General features: G+C 50.2%; 1 protein-coding gene across 1 annotated transcript in view; it reads left to right on the forward strand.

The window, feature by feature from the left end:
• The window catches only part of FAM193A (family with sequence similarity 193 member A), a 234860-nt gene that overhangs the window by 155492 nt on the left and 62212 nt on the right, over positions 1-17156 (forward strand). Inside the window, 3 exon segments of the mRNA XM_037829279.1 lie at positions 458-692; positions 9236-9360; positions 13278-13425. Of these exon segments, the coding sequence (XP_037685207.1) occupies positions 458-692; positions 9236-9360; positions 13278-13425 (508 nt within the window).

A 17156-nucleotide genomic window follows, 5' to 3' on the forward strand; every position in this document is an offset into this window, starting at 1 on the left:
CTGTTAGCATCCAAAAATAATTGTTTTCAGTTTCCTCTGCTTTAATAACCCTGTGGTCAGCACAGCTCTGGTTAAAACGCGTCTTCTGGAGCAGGTTGCTGAGGGGTGAGGGTTGGTTCTGCCGCTTGCTGGCTGTTCGACCTTGTATGACCTTGACCAGCGTCCCCAGCCTGGTCTGCAAGGTGGGATGAAGCGGTGCCTGCCGTGAGTGTTGAGCGAGGTGGTCCGTGTGAGAGACAGCGCGGGTCCCAAGCGTGCCTCGTGGACGCTGGCTTTCCTGTGTGCCGGGGACTTCGGCTGAGTCCCTGACTCTCCAAGCCCCAGGTGCCACCTCCTGATGGTTGTGAGGGTTGTCACGTCATCGCGGTGGAAGGCACCCACGGGTAAACAGCAGGTTCCTGGTCACGGACGGGCCGTGGCGAGTCACAGCTCTCCTTGTCCGCCCTTGTCTGTGCAGGCTCTGCGAGAGGGACCCCTACCAGCTGTACCAGCGGCTGGAGCAGCAGGCCCGCGAGTACGTGCTGGAGATGAAGGTGCGGCTCCTGCGGCAGCTCTCGGCCGCGTCCAGGGTGAAGGCACCCGCAGCCCTGCAGGGCCCCCCCCAGGCGCACCAGTTCATCTCCCTTCTTCTGGAGGAGTACGGCGCCCTCTGCCAGGCAGCTCGCACCATCAGCTCCTTCCTGGGCACGCTGGTGAGAGAGAACTTCTTTCCTGCTTATAGATGTTTAGTTGGTAGGTGCCTGAAAGAGCAGATGAAGGTTTGGAGGCTTCTGTTAGGGACCACCCCCAAGAGGCCTTTGCTTGATTCACTGCTCTCGTTCTCTGCTCCCTCTCTCGACCTCCATGTTGCTTCCGGGCTCTGCTGGAGAGCAGTGTGCAGCGGACTGATGTCCAGGTGGCACCTCCTGGAGCCAGGCCTGGAAGCGAGGTGTGGGGGCAGTAGGAGGTGAGCCATGTGTGCACATGTGTGCATCCATAGGGAGAAGAAGGGGGTTTTCTCCAACTGGAGAACTCTTTTGTTTTTTAAATTGTCAGTTGAAAAAGTTTTGTTATTGTAGACAGAGGTTTGTATTGATGGAAAAAGAGGTTAAGAGCCTGGAGCTTGTAGAGAGCACCATATTCACAGGCACAGAGCCCTTGTCCTTTGACTCTCATTCATTCATTCTTTCCTTCATTCACCCATTCATCCCATTCAGCAGTCCGGTGCTGGGTCACGGATAGGCTTCCGAAGTTGGTAAGACATCCCCACCTACAACAGCGGGGTGCAAAGGACAAGCCATTTCACACTTTCTTGACCATTATAGAAGCACCCATTTATTAATAGTCCACAGATTTTTGTTAGTACTTAAACTTTATTTAATGATACTACTTCTGTCTAGAAACATTTGTATACATACAGTTTTGTAAGTGATTTCAGGTGATTCGCAGGCTTTCTCAAGAATACCTGCAGTAGACAAAAAAGCAACAATAACAACAACAACAACAACAACAATAAAACAAAACCAACTTCCCAAAACTTTGGGGGAAAACATCCATTGTAAGAAAAAATAGCCAGATGAATCTGTGTGTGTGCACGTGTGCGAGCATGCCCGTGTGGTGGGGGATTCCTATTTGAAGACCCAAGTCTAAGAAGTGCAGGCGACTCCCTGGCATGGTGCCAGGGTTTCCCACTGGGCCTGATCCCTTCTTCCTGCCCCCCATGGAGCACCCCTCTCCCAGCACTGCTTACTCAACTATGTCCTGAACTCCAGAGATCACGCTCCAGGGCCTCTGCCATGAAAGTTCCTGAAACTCTTCTCGTCTTCTGAGAGAGGAGAAGGGGACGTGAGTGTCCTCCAGGGTGAGATGCCTGCCTCCCACCTGAGCCGGTGGCCCACAGCCTCTGGGAGTTGAGGAGAGCCAGTGTGGGACTCCAGAAGCGCTGCCGGGGTTGGGCCAGCCGCGGAAAGTGAGACCAACACTGCTTTATAAAATAGCAAAAATTAATTTAAATCGTGCTTATCTGAGCAAATTGCTAGCTATCGTTTAGAAATGTTTTCTCGTAGTTGGGAATTAAACTCTTAAATTCTGAGTACAATATGTAGCTATTTGGTCAGCATTTTATTTCACTTTCTTTACAAATAGGGATATTGACTTCAGTTTCCAGGGGTACAGCAGACTGGATACTCTGAGCTACTCCTTCCCCCAAGGGAAACAACTAAATTATGGGATAGCATAAAATAAAATAGAATAAATTCTTTTAAAGCACATTGCTGAGTTGACATGACAGGAAAGAAGCCATAGAGATGGAAAACAAGTTGAAAGCAGGAACCCTGAGAAATAAGTGTGATTCATAGCCAGCCTTGACTCTCAGGACTTCTGCTCCCTGGAGACCCTCATCTCCTCCTGACAGTGCACAGGGCATGGGGGACAGGAGATAAAGCCTAAGTGCAGTCCTTGGTGGGGTTGGCGCTTACGGCTGGAAACAGAGGGTCACAGCTGCAGCGTGAGCTTGAGTGAGGACTTTGGCACTATAGGGCAGCAAGGAAGCCCTTTATGACCCGGCACCTGGCCAGAGGACTGGAGGTCATCCCTGGAAGGATCTGTTTCACTCTGACCTCAAAGAGGTTACTGAGATAAAATCTCAAGGAAACGAGCAGCTCATAGTCAAAAAAAATAAAAAAAACCTCAGTGCCAAAGGTTCAAGACAAATGATTGAAATCCAGCAGAAGCAGCAGACAGAAACAGAGAGCAAAGATAGTTAAGTTCTCAAAGACTATAAAGTAACTATACTTACTATGTTTAAAGAAATGAAAAATGTTTGGAATAATGAGCCAAGGACCGAGGCAATAAAGAACAAGCAAGCAGATTTGAAATATCAACAAAACTAGAAGTAAAAATATGTAATTGTTTTTTTTTTTTAAAGAGCTTGATGGAGAGATTAACCAGCAGGGTAAACAGCTGAAGAGAGAATTAGTGAGTTGGAAAAAGGAGGTAAAGGAATTTACATGCTGTAGCTCAAAGAGACCAAGAAATGGGACATACAACAGAGGCTGAGACACATGAAGGGCCGAGTGAGGAGGTCTCACTCTGACTAATCAGGCTTCAAGAAGGAGATGAGAGAGGATCAGGGAAGAGAAGATGGCCGAGAGTTTTCCTGCACTGTTGACAGAAAGCAGTGCTGTGTAGCAACAACTGTAGAATGCTAAAGAAAGAGCAATCTCAAAAGCCAAATGTAGGAATTTGTTTTAAAATACTTGTATGAGTGTAATTCTGGATTCAAAATGGAGCACAATGCCAGATTCAACAGTTCCCAACATGTTGCCCATGGCTCTGTCAGGCCCGCCTTTTCGCCCTCTCCTTCCTTTCCATGCCCTGACACCCCTGATACAGTCTTTAAAGAAAGTCCTGGACAGCATGACGTTTATCTCACAGTATTTCAGTGTGCATCTCTAAAAATGCACATTGCTTTATCTGACATAAACACGGTATCATTTTCACACTCAAGAAAACTGACAGTAATTCCTTAATACCACCTAATACCCAGTTCATGTTAAAATTTCCCAGTTATCTCCAAAAGGTCTTCTTACACGTGGGGTGTTCAAATCAGGATCCATCAAGGCTCGCACATCAGAGTGCCACGCAGTGATGTGCACAGCACCACGTTTACAGAGTGTCGTTCAAGTCAGTGTATCAGAGCAGCAGTTCTCAACGTTTGGAGCTCAGGACCCTTTATTCTTAAAAATTGAGGTCAATATTTACTGTATTGAAGTTAAAACTGAGAAATTAAAAAATATTTACTTATTGGCTTATTTGAAAATAGTAAGCCGATTGTATGTTAACATTTTAAAATAAAAAATGACTTTTCAAGATAATAATTAGTGAGCAAAGTGGTATTGTTTTCCATGGTTGCAAATCTCTTTGAAGCCTGACTTAATAGAAGACAGCTGGATTCCGACATCTGCCTCTGCACTTACTCCGTTGTGGTAGTTGTTTGGGTTGAAGTCTATGAAGATTTGGCCTCACATAGATGTGTAATTGGTAAAGGTAGGAGTCTTTTATTAGCCTTTTCAGACGATTGTGGATATTCTTCTTTGAGTGTACACCAAAACGCAACCATTTCTTAAAGGTTAGTTGCAGTATAGTGTCCGATACCATATCCGTGAACTTGCTATACTCCATTGTGTTAAAACCCACTGGTCTAGCTTGCACTTGTAGTGGATCTTTTACTCTTACATGCTGTTATAACATAATGCCTTGGTCGTTTGTGAAATATTGATTCACTGAGTTTTGTTTTTCTTCCTGATGTTGATACCTTTCATTATTAAATATCAAAAAGTCACATAGTTAATATCACTGTTCTTATCAGAGAGGTCTTCAGGTATCAGGCTTTCAGGCCACAGTGATGAATACAGGCTTTCCAAAGTTCTTAAAAACTCAAATTTTATACTTGGCCACAAAGAGTTTGTCACTTCTCCTTGAATTGACGGATCACTTGTTTTTTGTTTTCTATTTTTTGTTTTTTTGAGAAGACGTCTGCCAGGTGTCCAAGTCTGAGTAACCGTAGTTGTTCCTTCGAGTACAGATGGCCCATGAGAGCAGCCCAGGGCTTTCCAAGGCCTCTTGCTTCGGGCCCTGCCTTGCCACACAGAGGAGCCCAGGACACACTCCAGGGAAGGGTGTAAGGCAGTGTTTACTGTTTCGTCAGACAATCTAAATGCAACTGCACACACACCCTTTTCCTTACTGTGAATGTGTGGTGGAAAATGCAGCAATTGTGCAGTTTGGTATCACTGTCTGATGTCAACCACTGAAAACGGCAGAGAACATCTTGGTATGATCGTGAAAATAGTTCTGGCCTCACCGGTACCTTTGGACATGGTGGCCTTTCCATCAAGGGGCCTGTCCTGCTTTGCTAGAGCTGCAGTTATCCAAAATATCAGAAATAGATTGGCCTTTACAAAGAGGGGTCATTTGGTTACACAGTTACTGTTCTAAGGCCAATAAAAGTGTCCAAACTAAGGCATCAACATGAGGATACCTTCACTGAAGAACGGCCAGTGGCATCTGGAAAACCTGTCAGCTGGGAAAGCATCTGTGGGTCCTTTGCTCCTGGTTGCATTACTTTCAGCTTCTGATTCCAGTGGCTTTCTCTCTAAATGTCTGGGGGTCCTCTCTTAGCTTCTCCGGGGCACACTCTGGGCTTCAGCTCTTGGCTTAGCATCTCCAGATGTCCTTCTGTCCACGTCTCCAAGCATCTCGAAGCATCAGCTTTCAATGGCTGTTTCTAAAAAATCTCTCTCAGCTTCTCTTGGGGCATTTCGTCCTTCCTGCTCTCTGTGTGAGTTCCCTTTAAAGGATCTAATTAAGACCCACCAAATGGGCGGGGTCCACACCTCCCTGGAAGTGATTCAGAGGTTCCACCCTAATCAGCAGGCTAATTGATCTGCCCTGACATAACTGCCTTAAAGAACATAGCTTTTTGGGGAGCATAATATATCCACACCGGCCCAGGGTCTAAGCAGAACCAGGCTGAGGTCTCTGTGGCTTCCTACATTATGAAATAAGAGAAATAGCTTGACTCACTCGAGAGAAGTCCTGAATATAATCCTGGTGGTGATCAGAACATCTCTTCTCCTTCTGTAGCTCAGACAAGCTTCGCTAGAGGTTTTTCCCTGGAAGTGTCAGGTAACTTGAGAATGGTCTGGAAGAGGACATTTTCATAGGCTGTTGTGGACAGGGAGCATTGCCTGCTAGCCTGTGGGTGGTGTCTGTGGACCCTAGTCTCTGCTTTGCTACTGCAAGACCTGTCTCCAGGCCTCAGGTTTCCCTTCTCTAAGTAAGAATGACCTGCTGGAGCAGTGGTTTTCGAACCTGGCTGCTGATCAGAACCTTTTGGGTTGCTTTAAAGAAACACAAAGCTCTGTGTTCCAGCCCCTGGAGGCAGATTCAGGACCTCTAGGATGATTGCTGGAATCTGAATTTTTGAAGCTCCTCCAGTGGTTCCAGCATCTGTCTCAGGCACCAGCCGTGTCCACGTGCCCTGCGAACCCTGCCAGCTCCCTCTGCCGGCTCTCAACCTCTCTGCTGCTTGCATCCCCATCCCACTGACCTCGCACGTGTCCACACAGCTTTTCAATGAAGAAAATGCACCTGTGGGGTTTATTATACATCACCAGTCAGATCAAACAGGCTGCAAAAGGGTAACGCTTTTTTCTAGGGACCAGACTTAAGTTATGCCTCTGGTTTTCTGGGAAGCACCTCACCAGGCTGTACTAATCATGAAATAAGGATTTCCATTCTCCGCATAAAGTAATTTTGAGTGTCCTTTTATTTCCTACAGTCTACTAGGACTTGATTCTAAACATCTTCTCTTCCTCCTTCCAACCATTCCCTGCCAGCCTTTTTGCAGTAGGATTGGCTGGGAATAAGGGGAGTCCGGATCAGAAAGCTGGAGCCTGGGCAGCGGGGCGCTGTATCTCCACTGCGTCTGGTACGGGCAGCCTGGGGCCAGCCTTCCTCACTGAGGTCTCGGAAGCCTCCTGACAGCCGTAGCAGGAAAGCTCCCGCAGACCCCACGCACTGCTTGACGGGGTCACTCGAGCCGTCTGTGTGTCCTTCCTGCACCCATAAACGGGGGGGTGCAGCAGTACCAAGGTCACAGGGGTGGTGGAGGCTTTGGCGAGCCCAGGTGAAGCAGCAGGAACAGCCGCGGGCCCATGCGCGTGTGCACACAGCAGCATGTGTTACTGTATGCGCAGCTTGCAAGCTGATTTCAGGCCATGAAACAAGCTTGGTTCTGGTGTTTATCCTGCAGGCCTCACCTGGAGAGTGTAATTATTCTTAAAAAGTGCCAAACATCTTCATAAATCTATCCTCACCAAGTTACTTTTAGCCTGAGTCCAGAAGGCCTGAGCTGTGTGGACGTGTGGAGCCTCAGGTGGACCAGGACTCCCCTGCCCATGGTGGATCCCTGCTCCTCGCGAGGATGGCCGGGCGCAGGTAGACGAGACGAGGTTTCGGCTCCCCTGGGCGGCGCTGCCCGGGCCCTCCTGCAGCTGGTCACGCACAGCCATGCGCGCCCTCAGCGCCTGCTGGTGCTTTGTCAGAGTCACCGCCCACTCTGTCCCCCAGGGAACTCCTGGAGACAAGCGCCTCTGTCCTGTTAGCCCTCTTCCCTGTACCCAGCTCAGTGCCCACAGAGAGGAGAGTCCTCTGAAGCCCATGGCATGTCCTTTTTTTTTTTTTTTTTTATTAAATTCAGTTTTATTGAAATACATTCACACACCATACAATCATCCATGGTATACAATCCACTGTCCACAGTATGATAACATAGTTATGCGTTCATCACCACAATCTATCTCTGAACATTTTCCTTACATCAGAAAGAACCAGAACAAGAATAAAAAATAAAAATGAAAAAAAACACCCAAATCATCCCCCCATCCCACCCCGTTTGTCCTTTAGTTTTTATCCCCATTCCTCCACTCATCCATACACTAGATAAAGGGGGTGTGATCCACAAGGTCTTCACAATCACACTGTCACCCCTTGTAATCTACATTATTATATAATCGTCTTCAGGAGTCCTGACTGCTGGGTTGGAGTTTGGTAGTTTCGGGTATTTACCCCTAGCTATTCCAATATATTAAAGCCTAAGAGTTGTTATCTATATAGTGCATAAGAATGTCCACCAGAGTGACCTCTCGACTCCATTTGGAATCTCTCAGCCACTGAAACTATTTCGTCTCATTTTGCATCCCCCTTTTGGTCAAGAAGATACTCTCAGTCCCACGATGCTGGGTCCACATTCATCCCCGGGAGTCATACTCTGCGTTGCCAGGGAGATTTACACCCCTGGGAGTCGGGTCCCACGTAGGGGGGAGGGCCATGGCATGTCCTTTTAATTCTTCATCCCTGGTCACACAATTATTTCAGGCTGTTCATGCACAACGTATGCAACATGTGCTACCATTCCTCCTTCACGGCCTCAGGGCCAAGCTTATTGGTTTCCAGGCCCAGGCCATCTGCCCCATTCTGTGCCCTGTACTGAGTACCAGCTCTGAGATGCTCAGGAGTGAAGAGATTAGTTCTGTGGGGCGCTGGTATTCTAGTAGAATGGATAATAAGAGTTGTCTGTTGTACTAGAGTTACGGGTTTGAGGATGATGTCACTATGGCCTCCCACCCTGTGTTTCCAGCCAGTAGCGTCAGCGTCCTCCCGGGAGTGCGGCGGTGGTGGACTCTTGGCACCACCTTGTAGATGTAGGGTTTCAGAAACAAGAGTCTGCTATTTCCACTTGTCTCTAAGCCCCCCGTGCCAACTAGAGTTCTCAGGTAACAAGACTTTGGGTGCAGTTTCTCTCCAGAGGTGATCATCTCAACTTGGTTTGGCTAAATTATAGATGTGAACAGACCGCTAAATCTAATCACTGTTGAGTTACCCAAGTCGCGTGAAGTCTAGGCTTTTTAAGGCATAATGATCAGCAGTTTCCGGAGCTGTCCGTTGTTTCAATCAGAAACATATACCTGAAGAGGTAATGTGACCTGAGCAAAAGCAGAGTGCCTGCGGCTTCCAGGTAGAAGTGTACATTCATACACGGAGGGCTGTGCAGTGCTTATTACATGTGAGAATTACAGTCATGCTGGTGAGGCCACCAACCCAGTTGTCTTCTGTTGCAGGGGGCTGTGGTGCGTCACTCCTGGTAGCTCTCTGTGCAAGAGCAGGCTCCCCAGATACTTGCAGGTTGCTGTACTGAAGGAAGCCATTTGCCTGCCTACCGATGAATGAAAAGCCTTACCTTTGACTGAGTATTGGTAGTGGAGAAATTGTTTGCGTCTATCAGAATGGGAGATTCTTGATATAGACAAGAAAGTTATTTTTATTTGGCAGCAAAGGATTTAAATGCATTTGGAAGTATTTGAAATGCAGGGCTTTCATTACATTTTGAAGACATAATTTTTAGAAATTACCATCAAATATATACCATTTTTTCTCTTCTCCCTCAACCTACTTCTTTGGCGTCCCACCCTCCGCTCCCTTTCTTTTGTGCTTTTAGAGTGGGAGGCTAGGGGTTCTTCTTGTCTTAGCAGTCTGAGACCTGCAAGTGGCCTTGTGGGGTGGGCAGGGCTCCTCGCAGAGGTTCTGTCCCTAAACGCACACAGGCTCATGGGGCGGGGGCGGGGGAGCAGCCTTCTGGGAACTTTTGAGTCTTCATGAGTTCAATGTCTTTTCTCTCTCTGTTTTTTAACAGGAAAATGAACACTTGAAAAAGTTCCAGGTGACATGGGAACTGCATAATAAACACTTGTTTGAAAATTTGGTCTTTTCGGAGCCACTTCTCCAAAGCAACTTGCCAACGCTGGTGTCACAGATCAGGTAATCAACTTGGCACAGACCCCACCCGTCTTCCTTGTGGAGTCGTTTTCTCCTGTAGCGTGGCCCAGGTGTTCCTGGAAGTAACTGCGTGGTGGAAGTTCTTACAGTAGAAATAAAAGGGCTTAGCGGGGAAAAGGGTTTGGTCAGAAAACTCAAAGCCTGAAGAATAACGCAATTAAACTTTTAAATAATAAAGCCAGTATAGCACCACAGATTCTTCACAAAGAAAAGCACCAGTGAACACCGCGCTTTCCCTTGACTCGGGGTGGCAGCGGGTGTGCAGGTGAGGTGGGTGGTGGCCCCAGCGCCTGGCGGCTGCTCCACAGGGGTTCTTCAGGCCCCTGCCCTCGCCGTGCGTCCACACGCTTCCTCACTTCTTTCACAGCGGCCCCTCGGCACCTGACCAAGGCCTCCATCCCCTGCTCATGGCTGGGATTCCTCCCCACCTGGGGCTTCGTGATTGTGTACTTCCTCCAAGACAGGCACCGGGTGCCGTTTGCACATGCTGCAGGGCATTGCGTGTGGGGAAGCTGGGTGTGTGAGGGGAGCCGAGGGCCTGGCTGCTCAGGTAGGAGGCCCCTTGTCGTTTACCTCCTGGTCCCTGGGCACAGAGCGGGGCTGTCCATGCAGCCATGCGTGAGCTGCCGAGGTTTGCATTTTGGTAATTTTATCCCTCACCTCTTTACCACGTGACTGGGTTTCCACAGCGTACACACTGGAGCAGAAGAGACTGTAGGTGTCCTTGTTGTCAGGTTGAGATATATTCAAAACAGATTCAGAAAGAAGGGACAATGCTTTTAAGTAAATAAGTTGTATCTGACTCACCCACCAGTCACTGTTTCCTCTTAAAACCCATGAGTGGGCCTGGTCTTTGTCAGCTGTGTTCCCACACCCTCCCAGAGCTGTACACCCTTACTCTGGAGAAAGCACCTGCACAAACACAGGAAAGGGGGCTGAGGACAAGGACAGGGTGATGTCACGTGGTACAGCTTGCTCTGTCCTGGCTCGTGACGTGTGTCTTGCCCATGACCTGTTTCCCTGCCCTCACTGCTCTGTCCACTCTCTTGAACACCCTCATCAACCACTAGGAAAAAAGGTTGTGAGTAGTCGGTCACCTTGTCTCAGGTAATTCAGACTAACTAGTGTGCCTAGTTGATGAAGTTGGTGTTCACCCACATTTCCCTTCAAAAGAAAGTGTGCATCTTGGGGTTCTTAAAGCAGGGTTCTGGGAAGCCCAGGAGTTTGATGGGCCTGTCACACTGTGAGTGGGTGATGAGGAGTGCATCGGAGACCTGGGATGTATCATCATACATCGTGTAACCTGTACCCTGCTTCAGGATTTTCATTCACTCATTGCAAGTGGTGACCAGTCTCCAAGGGTCTCACAGGGATTTAGAGTCTCAAGTGCTAGTGGTGGTGCTTATAACACAGGAGGGGGCAGGAGGCAGCCAGGCCAGCACAGAGCTGGGCAGGGCAGGGCACTCCCCGAGGAGCTGGGGCCACCAGGCCAGGGACAGAGCTGGGCGAGGACAGGCACTCCATGAGGAATGCTGGGGCCACCAGGCCGGGGACAGAGCTGGGTGAGGTGAGGAGCGCTGGGGCCACCAGAAAGAGCGGGTTCCTTCCTGGTGCCCAGGAAACCTCTCAGAGCATAGGAGGGGCATAGACTCACTTGCAGGAACTGAGTACTGTTGGAGTCTACAGATTTTTAGAATTTGTATTTGAACTTCCTGTATGCAGATATAAATTAGCAAGTCATCAGGATTTGTGACCAGTTATAGAGGGACTGACAGCACCTGCAGCCCATGAAAGCATGGGTGTGAGCATCTTAACAGCCAGGCTTGGTCTCTGGGCCTATACTGTTTAACCTTTTTCATTACAAAGTAAGATACAGACACAGAGCCCCCCACAAAGCAGATGGCTAGCTGAACGTCCTCCCAGGGGAGCTTTTGTCGCTGGTCACTGGGGGGGGCCTCACAGGCACATGCGCCTCTGCCCAGCGTCCTCGCCTCACCAAGGGGCTCACACGGCATCATTCCCTCGCGTATTTTGTGATTCTTGTTTTACCAAGGGTGCATTTCTGTACCTAGTCTTACCTGTTTTTTTCTTCGATATGTCTTTTTTTTTCTTCCTGCTTTCTGAGACTAGTTTGCAGTTCTCTGCCTGTGCTCTCCTTTTCCCTCACAATTTATGAAAGAACTTGGGCCCACGATCCTGTCGTGATTCCCAAGCCTGATTCTTGTGGTGTGTGTCCACCGTGTGGCCCAGCCCAGCATGTCCCTCTGTCCTCGGAGCTGCCTGGGAACCGGCAGAGGCACCCAGAGGCTCCGTCAGGCTCGGCAGGATGGCAGGAGGCAGTGGGGTTTTATCAGGAGACCCTTGCGGCTGGTTATTTGTCATTTTGGACATTGGTAGCATTGCTCAGTTTGACCTTTATTTTAAATATATATTAATTATTAGGAAAAATTTTAATTAGGTTTGTAAATAAACTTATGCAGTTGATATAAATTCATTCTCCTTTGCCGCAGTATTGTTTTGCATACACGTTATTTGTAACACGTTACAGTGAATATATTTCCATGATGTTGTCCTTGTACTTGCAAAATGAATATTTACAACGTGACCTATTTGCTGAACTGTTGTCTCAATTCACCCTGTGGGTCCCTGAGATCCGGTGCTCCCCCTTGCTTCCTCTCTGAGTCCAGTCCCGCCTCACCTTGCCCATAAGCCTCAGGACACCCCGTCTGCCTCGCTCTCCCATTTGCTCAGAATAGAGTCTTCATTGGGTAACTTGGAGGAGCGAGGTTGCTGCGGTGGGTGTGGAGGGGAGTGCGTGGTAGAGTTGCTGCAGGTGCCCAGCTGGAGCCCAGCTCTCCGTGCTGGGTGGCCCTGTGAGGGAACTGGGCTTTGCGCGAAGGCCGGGAATGAAGAACATGAGGGCGAGGCGGGTGGTGGTAGCAGCTGGGAGGAGAACCTCTCTCATTCTTGGGCTCCCCATGCCCACTGGGTTGTGACCAGGTGTGTGCAGTCAGACCAGGTGTGTGTGGAGCCCAGGAGACACGCAGGTGTCACTATGGTAGGCATCTGCAAGGTTTTGCTCCCTGGAAAGCAGAGCAGTCGCACAAGAATGGCCTTGGCATTTGAAGTAGACTGTGAGGTCAACGTTTCTTGTCCTGTTTTTGGACTTCCCTAAGCAGCTTTTTGATGACACCTTATTTCTGCCCGTGCCCTCTTGGAAGTGAGTGTCACGCATGGGCATCGGTCGCAGGTTCCCGTCCTTGCACAGTCCTCTCCAGCATGATTCACTCAGGGGCTCAGATGGGTAAAGGGAGGAGATGGGGCCATGTTGACCCATTGGCAGTGCTTTAATCTAAAATAGGTTTATTAAGGTTAATTTTTATTAAAAAGTTACTACGTTGTCATTGCTGGTAAAACATAGAAAATTTAAAAAAATCTCAAAGGAAATAAGTAAACATTTCAGAGTTTCTCGTCAACGTTTCCCCTTTATCCGCCTCCCCCCCCCCACACGTATTTTAAACCTGATGCCATGGCCACGTCTTTACTTAGTGTGGGCACATTTCCACTTTATGACACACTGTCGCGTGTGTGTGCATGTGAACGTGTGTAACTTTGAGATTTGTGGTGGCCTCCCAACGTCCCTGGTCCAGCTGGCCCACAGCGCCTCTCACCGACCCCGGGGGCAGGTGCCAGCTTGGGGTCGGACCTTCGTGCTCCTGGATGATGGCCAGGGTCATCTTTGATTTTGACCAATCCTTGTCAAGAAGTCTGTATTCACCTTATTTTGGTTCAAATACTGCTATGTTTAGGTATTAAGCAAATGGTTTTTCTGATATGGTGCCTGTGTCTGCACATCTGCCGTTGTCCCCTCCCTTGGTGAGCAAACCTGTCTCCCCTAGGCGAGGCACCACCACGCAGGATGCCTGTCGAGAAGATGCGTACAGCACCCTGTTACAGAGGTTCCATCGCTCAGAGGAAGAGTTACGCAGAGTTGCCGAGGAGTGGCTGGAGTGCCAGAAGAGGATTGACGACTACGTGGATGAGCAGGTGAGAGTCACCTGCTGCCCCGTGGCTGGCTCATGCTGCAGATGCTGGATCTGGGCTGTGCGAGCGTTGGAGCGGTGCACCCTGGGGCTTGGATGCACGCCAGGGTCCATGGCATGCACAGAGCCCCCGGGCTCTGTCCTTTGGGGCAGGGTTAGGTGAGACTGGGCGTTTGCTGGCAGGGGCGGCCAGGCCTCTCACGCACTGGGCCCATAGGCAAACCTGGGCAGGTGGCGTGCAGCCCAGTGGTGGTGGTTGGTCAGGCTGCCACCCAGCCCGACAAAGCTGCACAGGGGCCTCTGGGGTCTTGGGAGCAGCCGAGTCTTGTGACTCAGGGAACTTTCCCGACCATTCTTCTGTCCAGAGCCTGGAGGGGCAGAAGAGCCTGCTTCCCACAGTCCTCCCGCGTCCCACCCCTCACTGTCTGGCAGGGGGCACGGCCATGGGGTCCTCAGAGGAGGTGGCTTGGGGCAGGGTTTGGGGGTCAGTGTGGTGGAGCCCCCCACTCCCACCTGCTGCCTGTCCGTTTGCCTTTCCGAAACCACTGGCAGCTTCAGGTGAGGGCTGTGTTAAGAGCGGCCCTGCTTTAGAGCAGCATGAGATGTGATGCCAGGAAGCGATGCTGCCCGAGGGAACTTTGGGTGCCGTTTGCAGGAAGGCACAGCCACAGCCCTGGTCTAGGATGTGTGCTGGCCCTGGGTCATCACCATCACTTTGACGGCGGCCATGACCCCTTTCCACGGAGTTCTGCATCCGAGCACTCAGGGATGCAGAGGGAGCGACTTGGTGTGGGCTCTCAGATCATGGTGGTTTTTTTTTTCCTTTTCATTTCATTGATTTTTCTAAAATTATTGTGCAGTGTTGCATATGGTTAGCTGTCTCACTGCAGCCACTAGAAGTGCAGGCACAGACCAGGGTGGGTTTCTCCTCCCACACCCTCAGCCCCTGTGAGCCTTGCTCAAGCCTTTCCCCTTGCGGGGCCACAGTCTCCACCCGTAAAGTGAGAGAATCAGGTTAGAGGACATTTTAGGTTTATTTGGGCTTTTATGTTTGATTGTTCTAAATGCACTTTTCTTGTGTGCCATTTTTAAAAAGCAGAACTACAGGAACTGATTCCTTGTGTTCTGAGTTGTGCTGTGCTCAGCTGGTTTGTGGGTCACCTGTAGAGAATGTCACATGGCAGATACTCCAAGTACAGACACAGGGCGAAGCAGTGAGAGCTCCGATCCACAGCGCTTTCGGGTCAGAATGCTTTGTGAGACACCCACAGGGAGAGAGAAGGCCAAATGCCACCTCCTCGGCCTGGAAAAGTCACCTTGGGAAGCCCAGGCGAGCTGGGGAAGAGCCCTGAGGGCACCTGCTTGCTGTTGAAGCTCTGGGAGCGTATGAAGACTCCTCATGGGGTGAGGAGTGGCAGGGCCTGGCTGCCCTGTACAGGGGGGTCCCCGAGCCCAGGGAAAGGCCACTGCTACGGGCCAAAGGAAGGGCCCTGCACCCTTGCAATCGCTGCATGGGAGGTGATGCCCTTCTGCGCTGTCTGGCCTTCCCTTTAGCTCTTTGGGACACTGTGCCATTTTGGCTTGTGGAAGACCCCTCAGTATCCTGGGATAAGTCTGCACGGGCCTGGCCTGTCTGCACAGAGAAGGGACCGTGCAGTGCTGCCACCCTTGGTTCGCTCTTCGTCAGGGTTTCTAGACGAGGAGGGAAGGCCGTCCAGAATCCATCAGGCCGTGAGCATGTGCCCCTGGTTACCCCTGGATCAGAGAGAAGAGTAAGCAACTGCAGGGGCTGTTGGGAATGCCGTTCCCAGGGAGCACTGGCGGCGCTTTGCTATTGGCCCCGAGGGCCATCTCAGCAGCTTGCCTGAGGGCCCTGCCACCAGGAGTCCTGTCAGTTGATCTTGGCAGCAGGAACATCCCCTGGGATAGAGAAGCTGGGGTCCTGGTGAACTCATTGGAGGACAGGATCAGATCCTGGACGTTCATGACAGGTGGGAATAAAATGGGCTAAAGCTCAGAGGTCAGCAGGGACTAGATGAATCTGTGGTGCAGCCCCCAAACAAGCTCAAAGAGCCCACGGCTGTCAGCAGAGACAGTCCTGGGTGTGATGGTGGTGGCTGCGCTGTGCAGCTCAGGGCGGCTGTGACCAGGCTGCTGTGTCTGGATACTCCCAGTACCTTAGACACAGCCAGACCCATCAGGGCAGGCAGCCTTAGGAATTGGGGTGCCGGCCAGAGGCGGTGGAGATGTGACCAGTGGCACCGGTGTTGGAAAGAAGTCTTGTGAAGGCCCCGCACTGGGCGGGAGCAATGGACGGCAGCACAGCTCCCAAAGAGCTGGTCAGAGCTGGTCGGAGCCGGAGTGGGCTGTCGGTGCAGAAGTTGAGCTCCCTGTTACGGGACACGCCGGAGACGGGCTGCTGGGGAAGTTTTAGATGTAGTTGGACGAGGCGGCCCAAGAGGGTCTGCACAGTGGAGAAGCCCTGCAGGGCCCTGTGCAGGGGGAGCCGGGCGGGTGGGGACTGGCTGAGTGTGGGTGTGTGTGGAGCCCAGAGCTGTGAGGGGCTTTGCAGGGCCCCATTCTGAGGAGAGAGGGCTCCGAGGGGGCAGGTAGGTGCAGACCGCCCTCTAGTTTTAGGAAGGTTGTGTGCCTGGGGGGAGCTCAGGGGGCAGACCGCCATCTGGCAGAGCACCCGAGGGGATACCTGTAGTCCCCTCCCTCTGCATGTGGCTTGCCCAGCTGTGGGGACTGATGCTGCCAATCAGAGTTGGGAATCCTAAATTATCCCTGGTTTTTTCCCATCATGCGCTCTTGATGTTTGCTTCTGGGGTTGTGAATACTTGCAACCATGTGCTAGATGATTTCAGAAAAGAGGTATAATTTAAAAATTACAATTTAGTTCAAGAGAAGAGAAAGTGAATGCACACTCACCTCACTGTCTGCCAGCACTTGTGCTGAGAACTTTGCTGGTGTGATCCCATTTTTGCTCACAGTAGTTCCATGGAATATCATCATCCCCGCCTCAGCCAGGTGTCCTGCTCTCGGGGCCGCACTATGTCCTCCTGGAGACCCTTGTGGGGTCACCTCCTTCCGTAGCACCGATGGGATGGACATAGACGCAGTCCCAGGTTCAGAAGGTCTTTTCTCATTCCTTCAGTTGAACTGCGACCGAGCGTGTCAGTGTCCCAGAACAGCACATAGGAAAAGGGGAAATTCCTTTGCTGAGCTGAGGTCTCCTTTGGGAATGGTGATTTCTGGATGTATCTGCTGCCTAAAGTTGAGCACGACTTTAGGGAGGTAATATACAGTGTCAGCACTGCTGTTTCAAGGATGGGATGTTGGGTGAACTTAACAGTATAGATGCTTTCTCTTGGCAGAAAATAGTCTCAAGAAACAAAGCTGAAATTGAAGTTGGTGTTTTAAAAGTGCAAGTTCTTTTTTTGTTTGTTTACAAAGAAAAAAATAGTCTTTTCACTAAAGCAACTGAAAGATGCATTTTTACTTTCAGGCGCCGGTCTAGAGACCCTGAAATCATTGGCTCAGGTTTAGGGAAGCCAGCAACCAGAGTAGCAGGCGCTTTGGAGCGGTTTTCATTCACCTTGGAGTGCAGCTCAGTCACTTCTAATCAGGGAGCATTTTAGAAATTTTGGTAATTCAAGGGTTTCGAATGTTGAGCACCTTTAAAATACCTGAGTCTCTAGTCATAAATAAGTATGGACTCGGGGAGATAGGTGA

Source organism: Choloepus didactylus, chromosome 3, assembly GCF_015220235.1.
Source record: "Choloepus didactylus isolate mChoDid1 chromosome 3, mChoDid1.pri, whole genome shotgun sequence".
Classification (NCBI taxonomy): domain Eukaryota; kingdom Metazoa; phylum Chordata; class Mammalia; order Pilosa; family Megalonychidae; genus Choloepus; species Choloepus didactylus.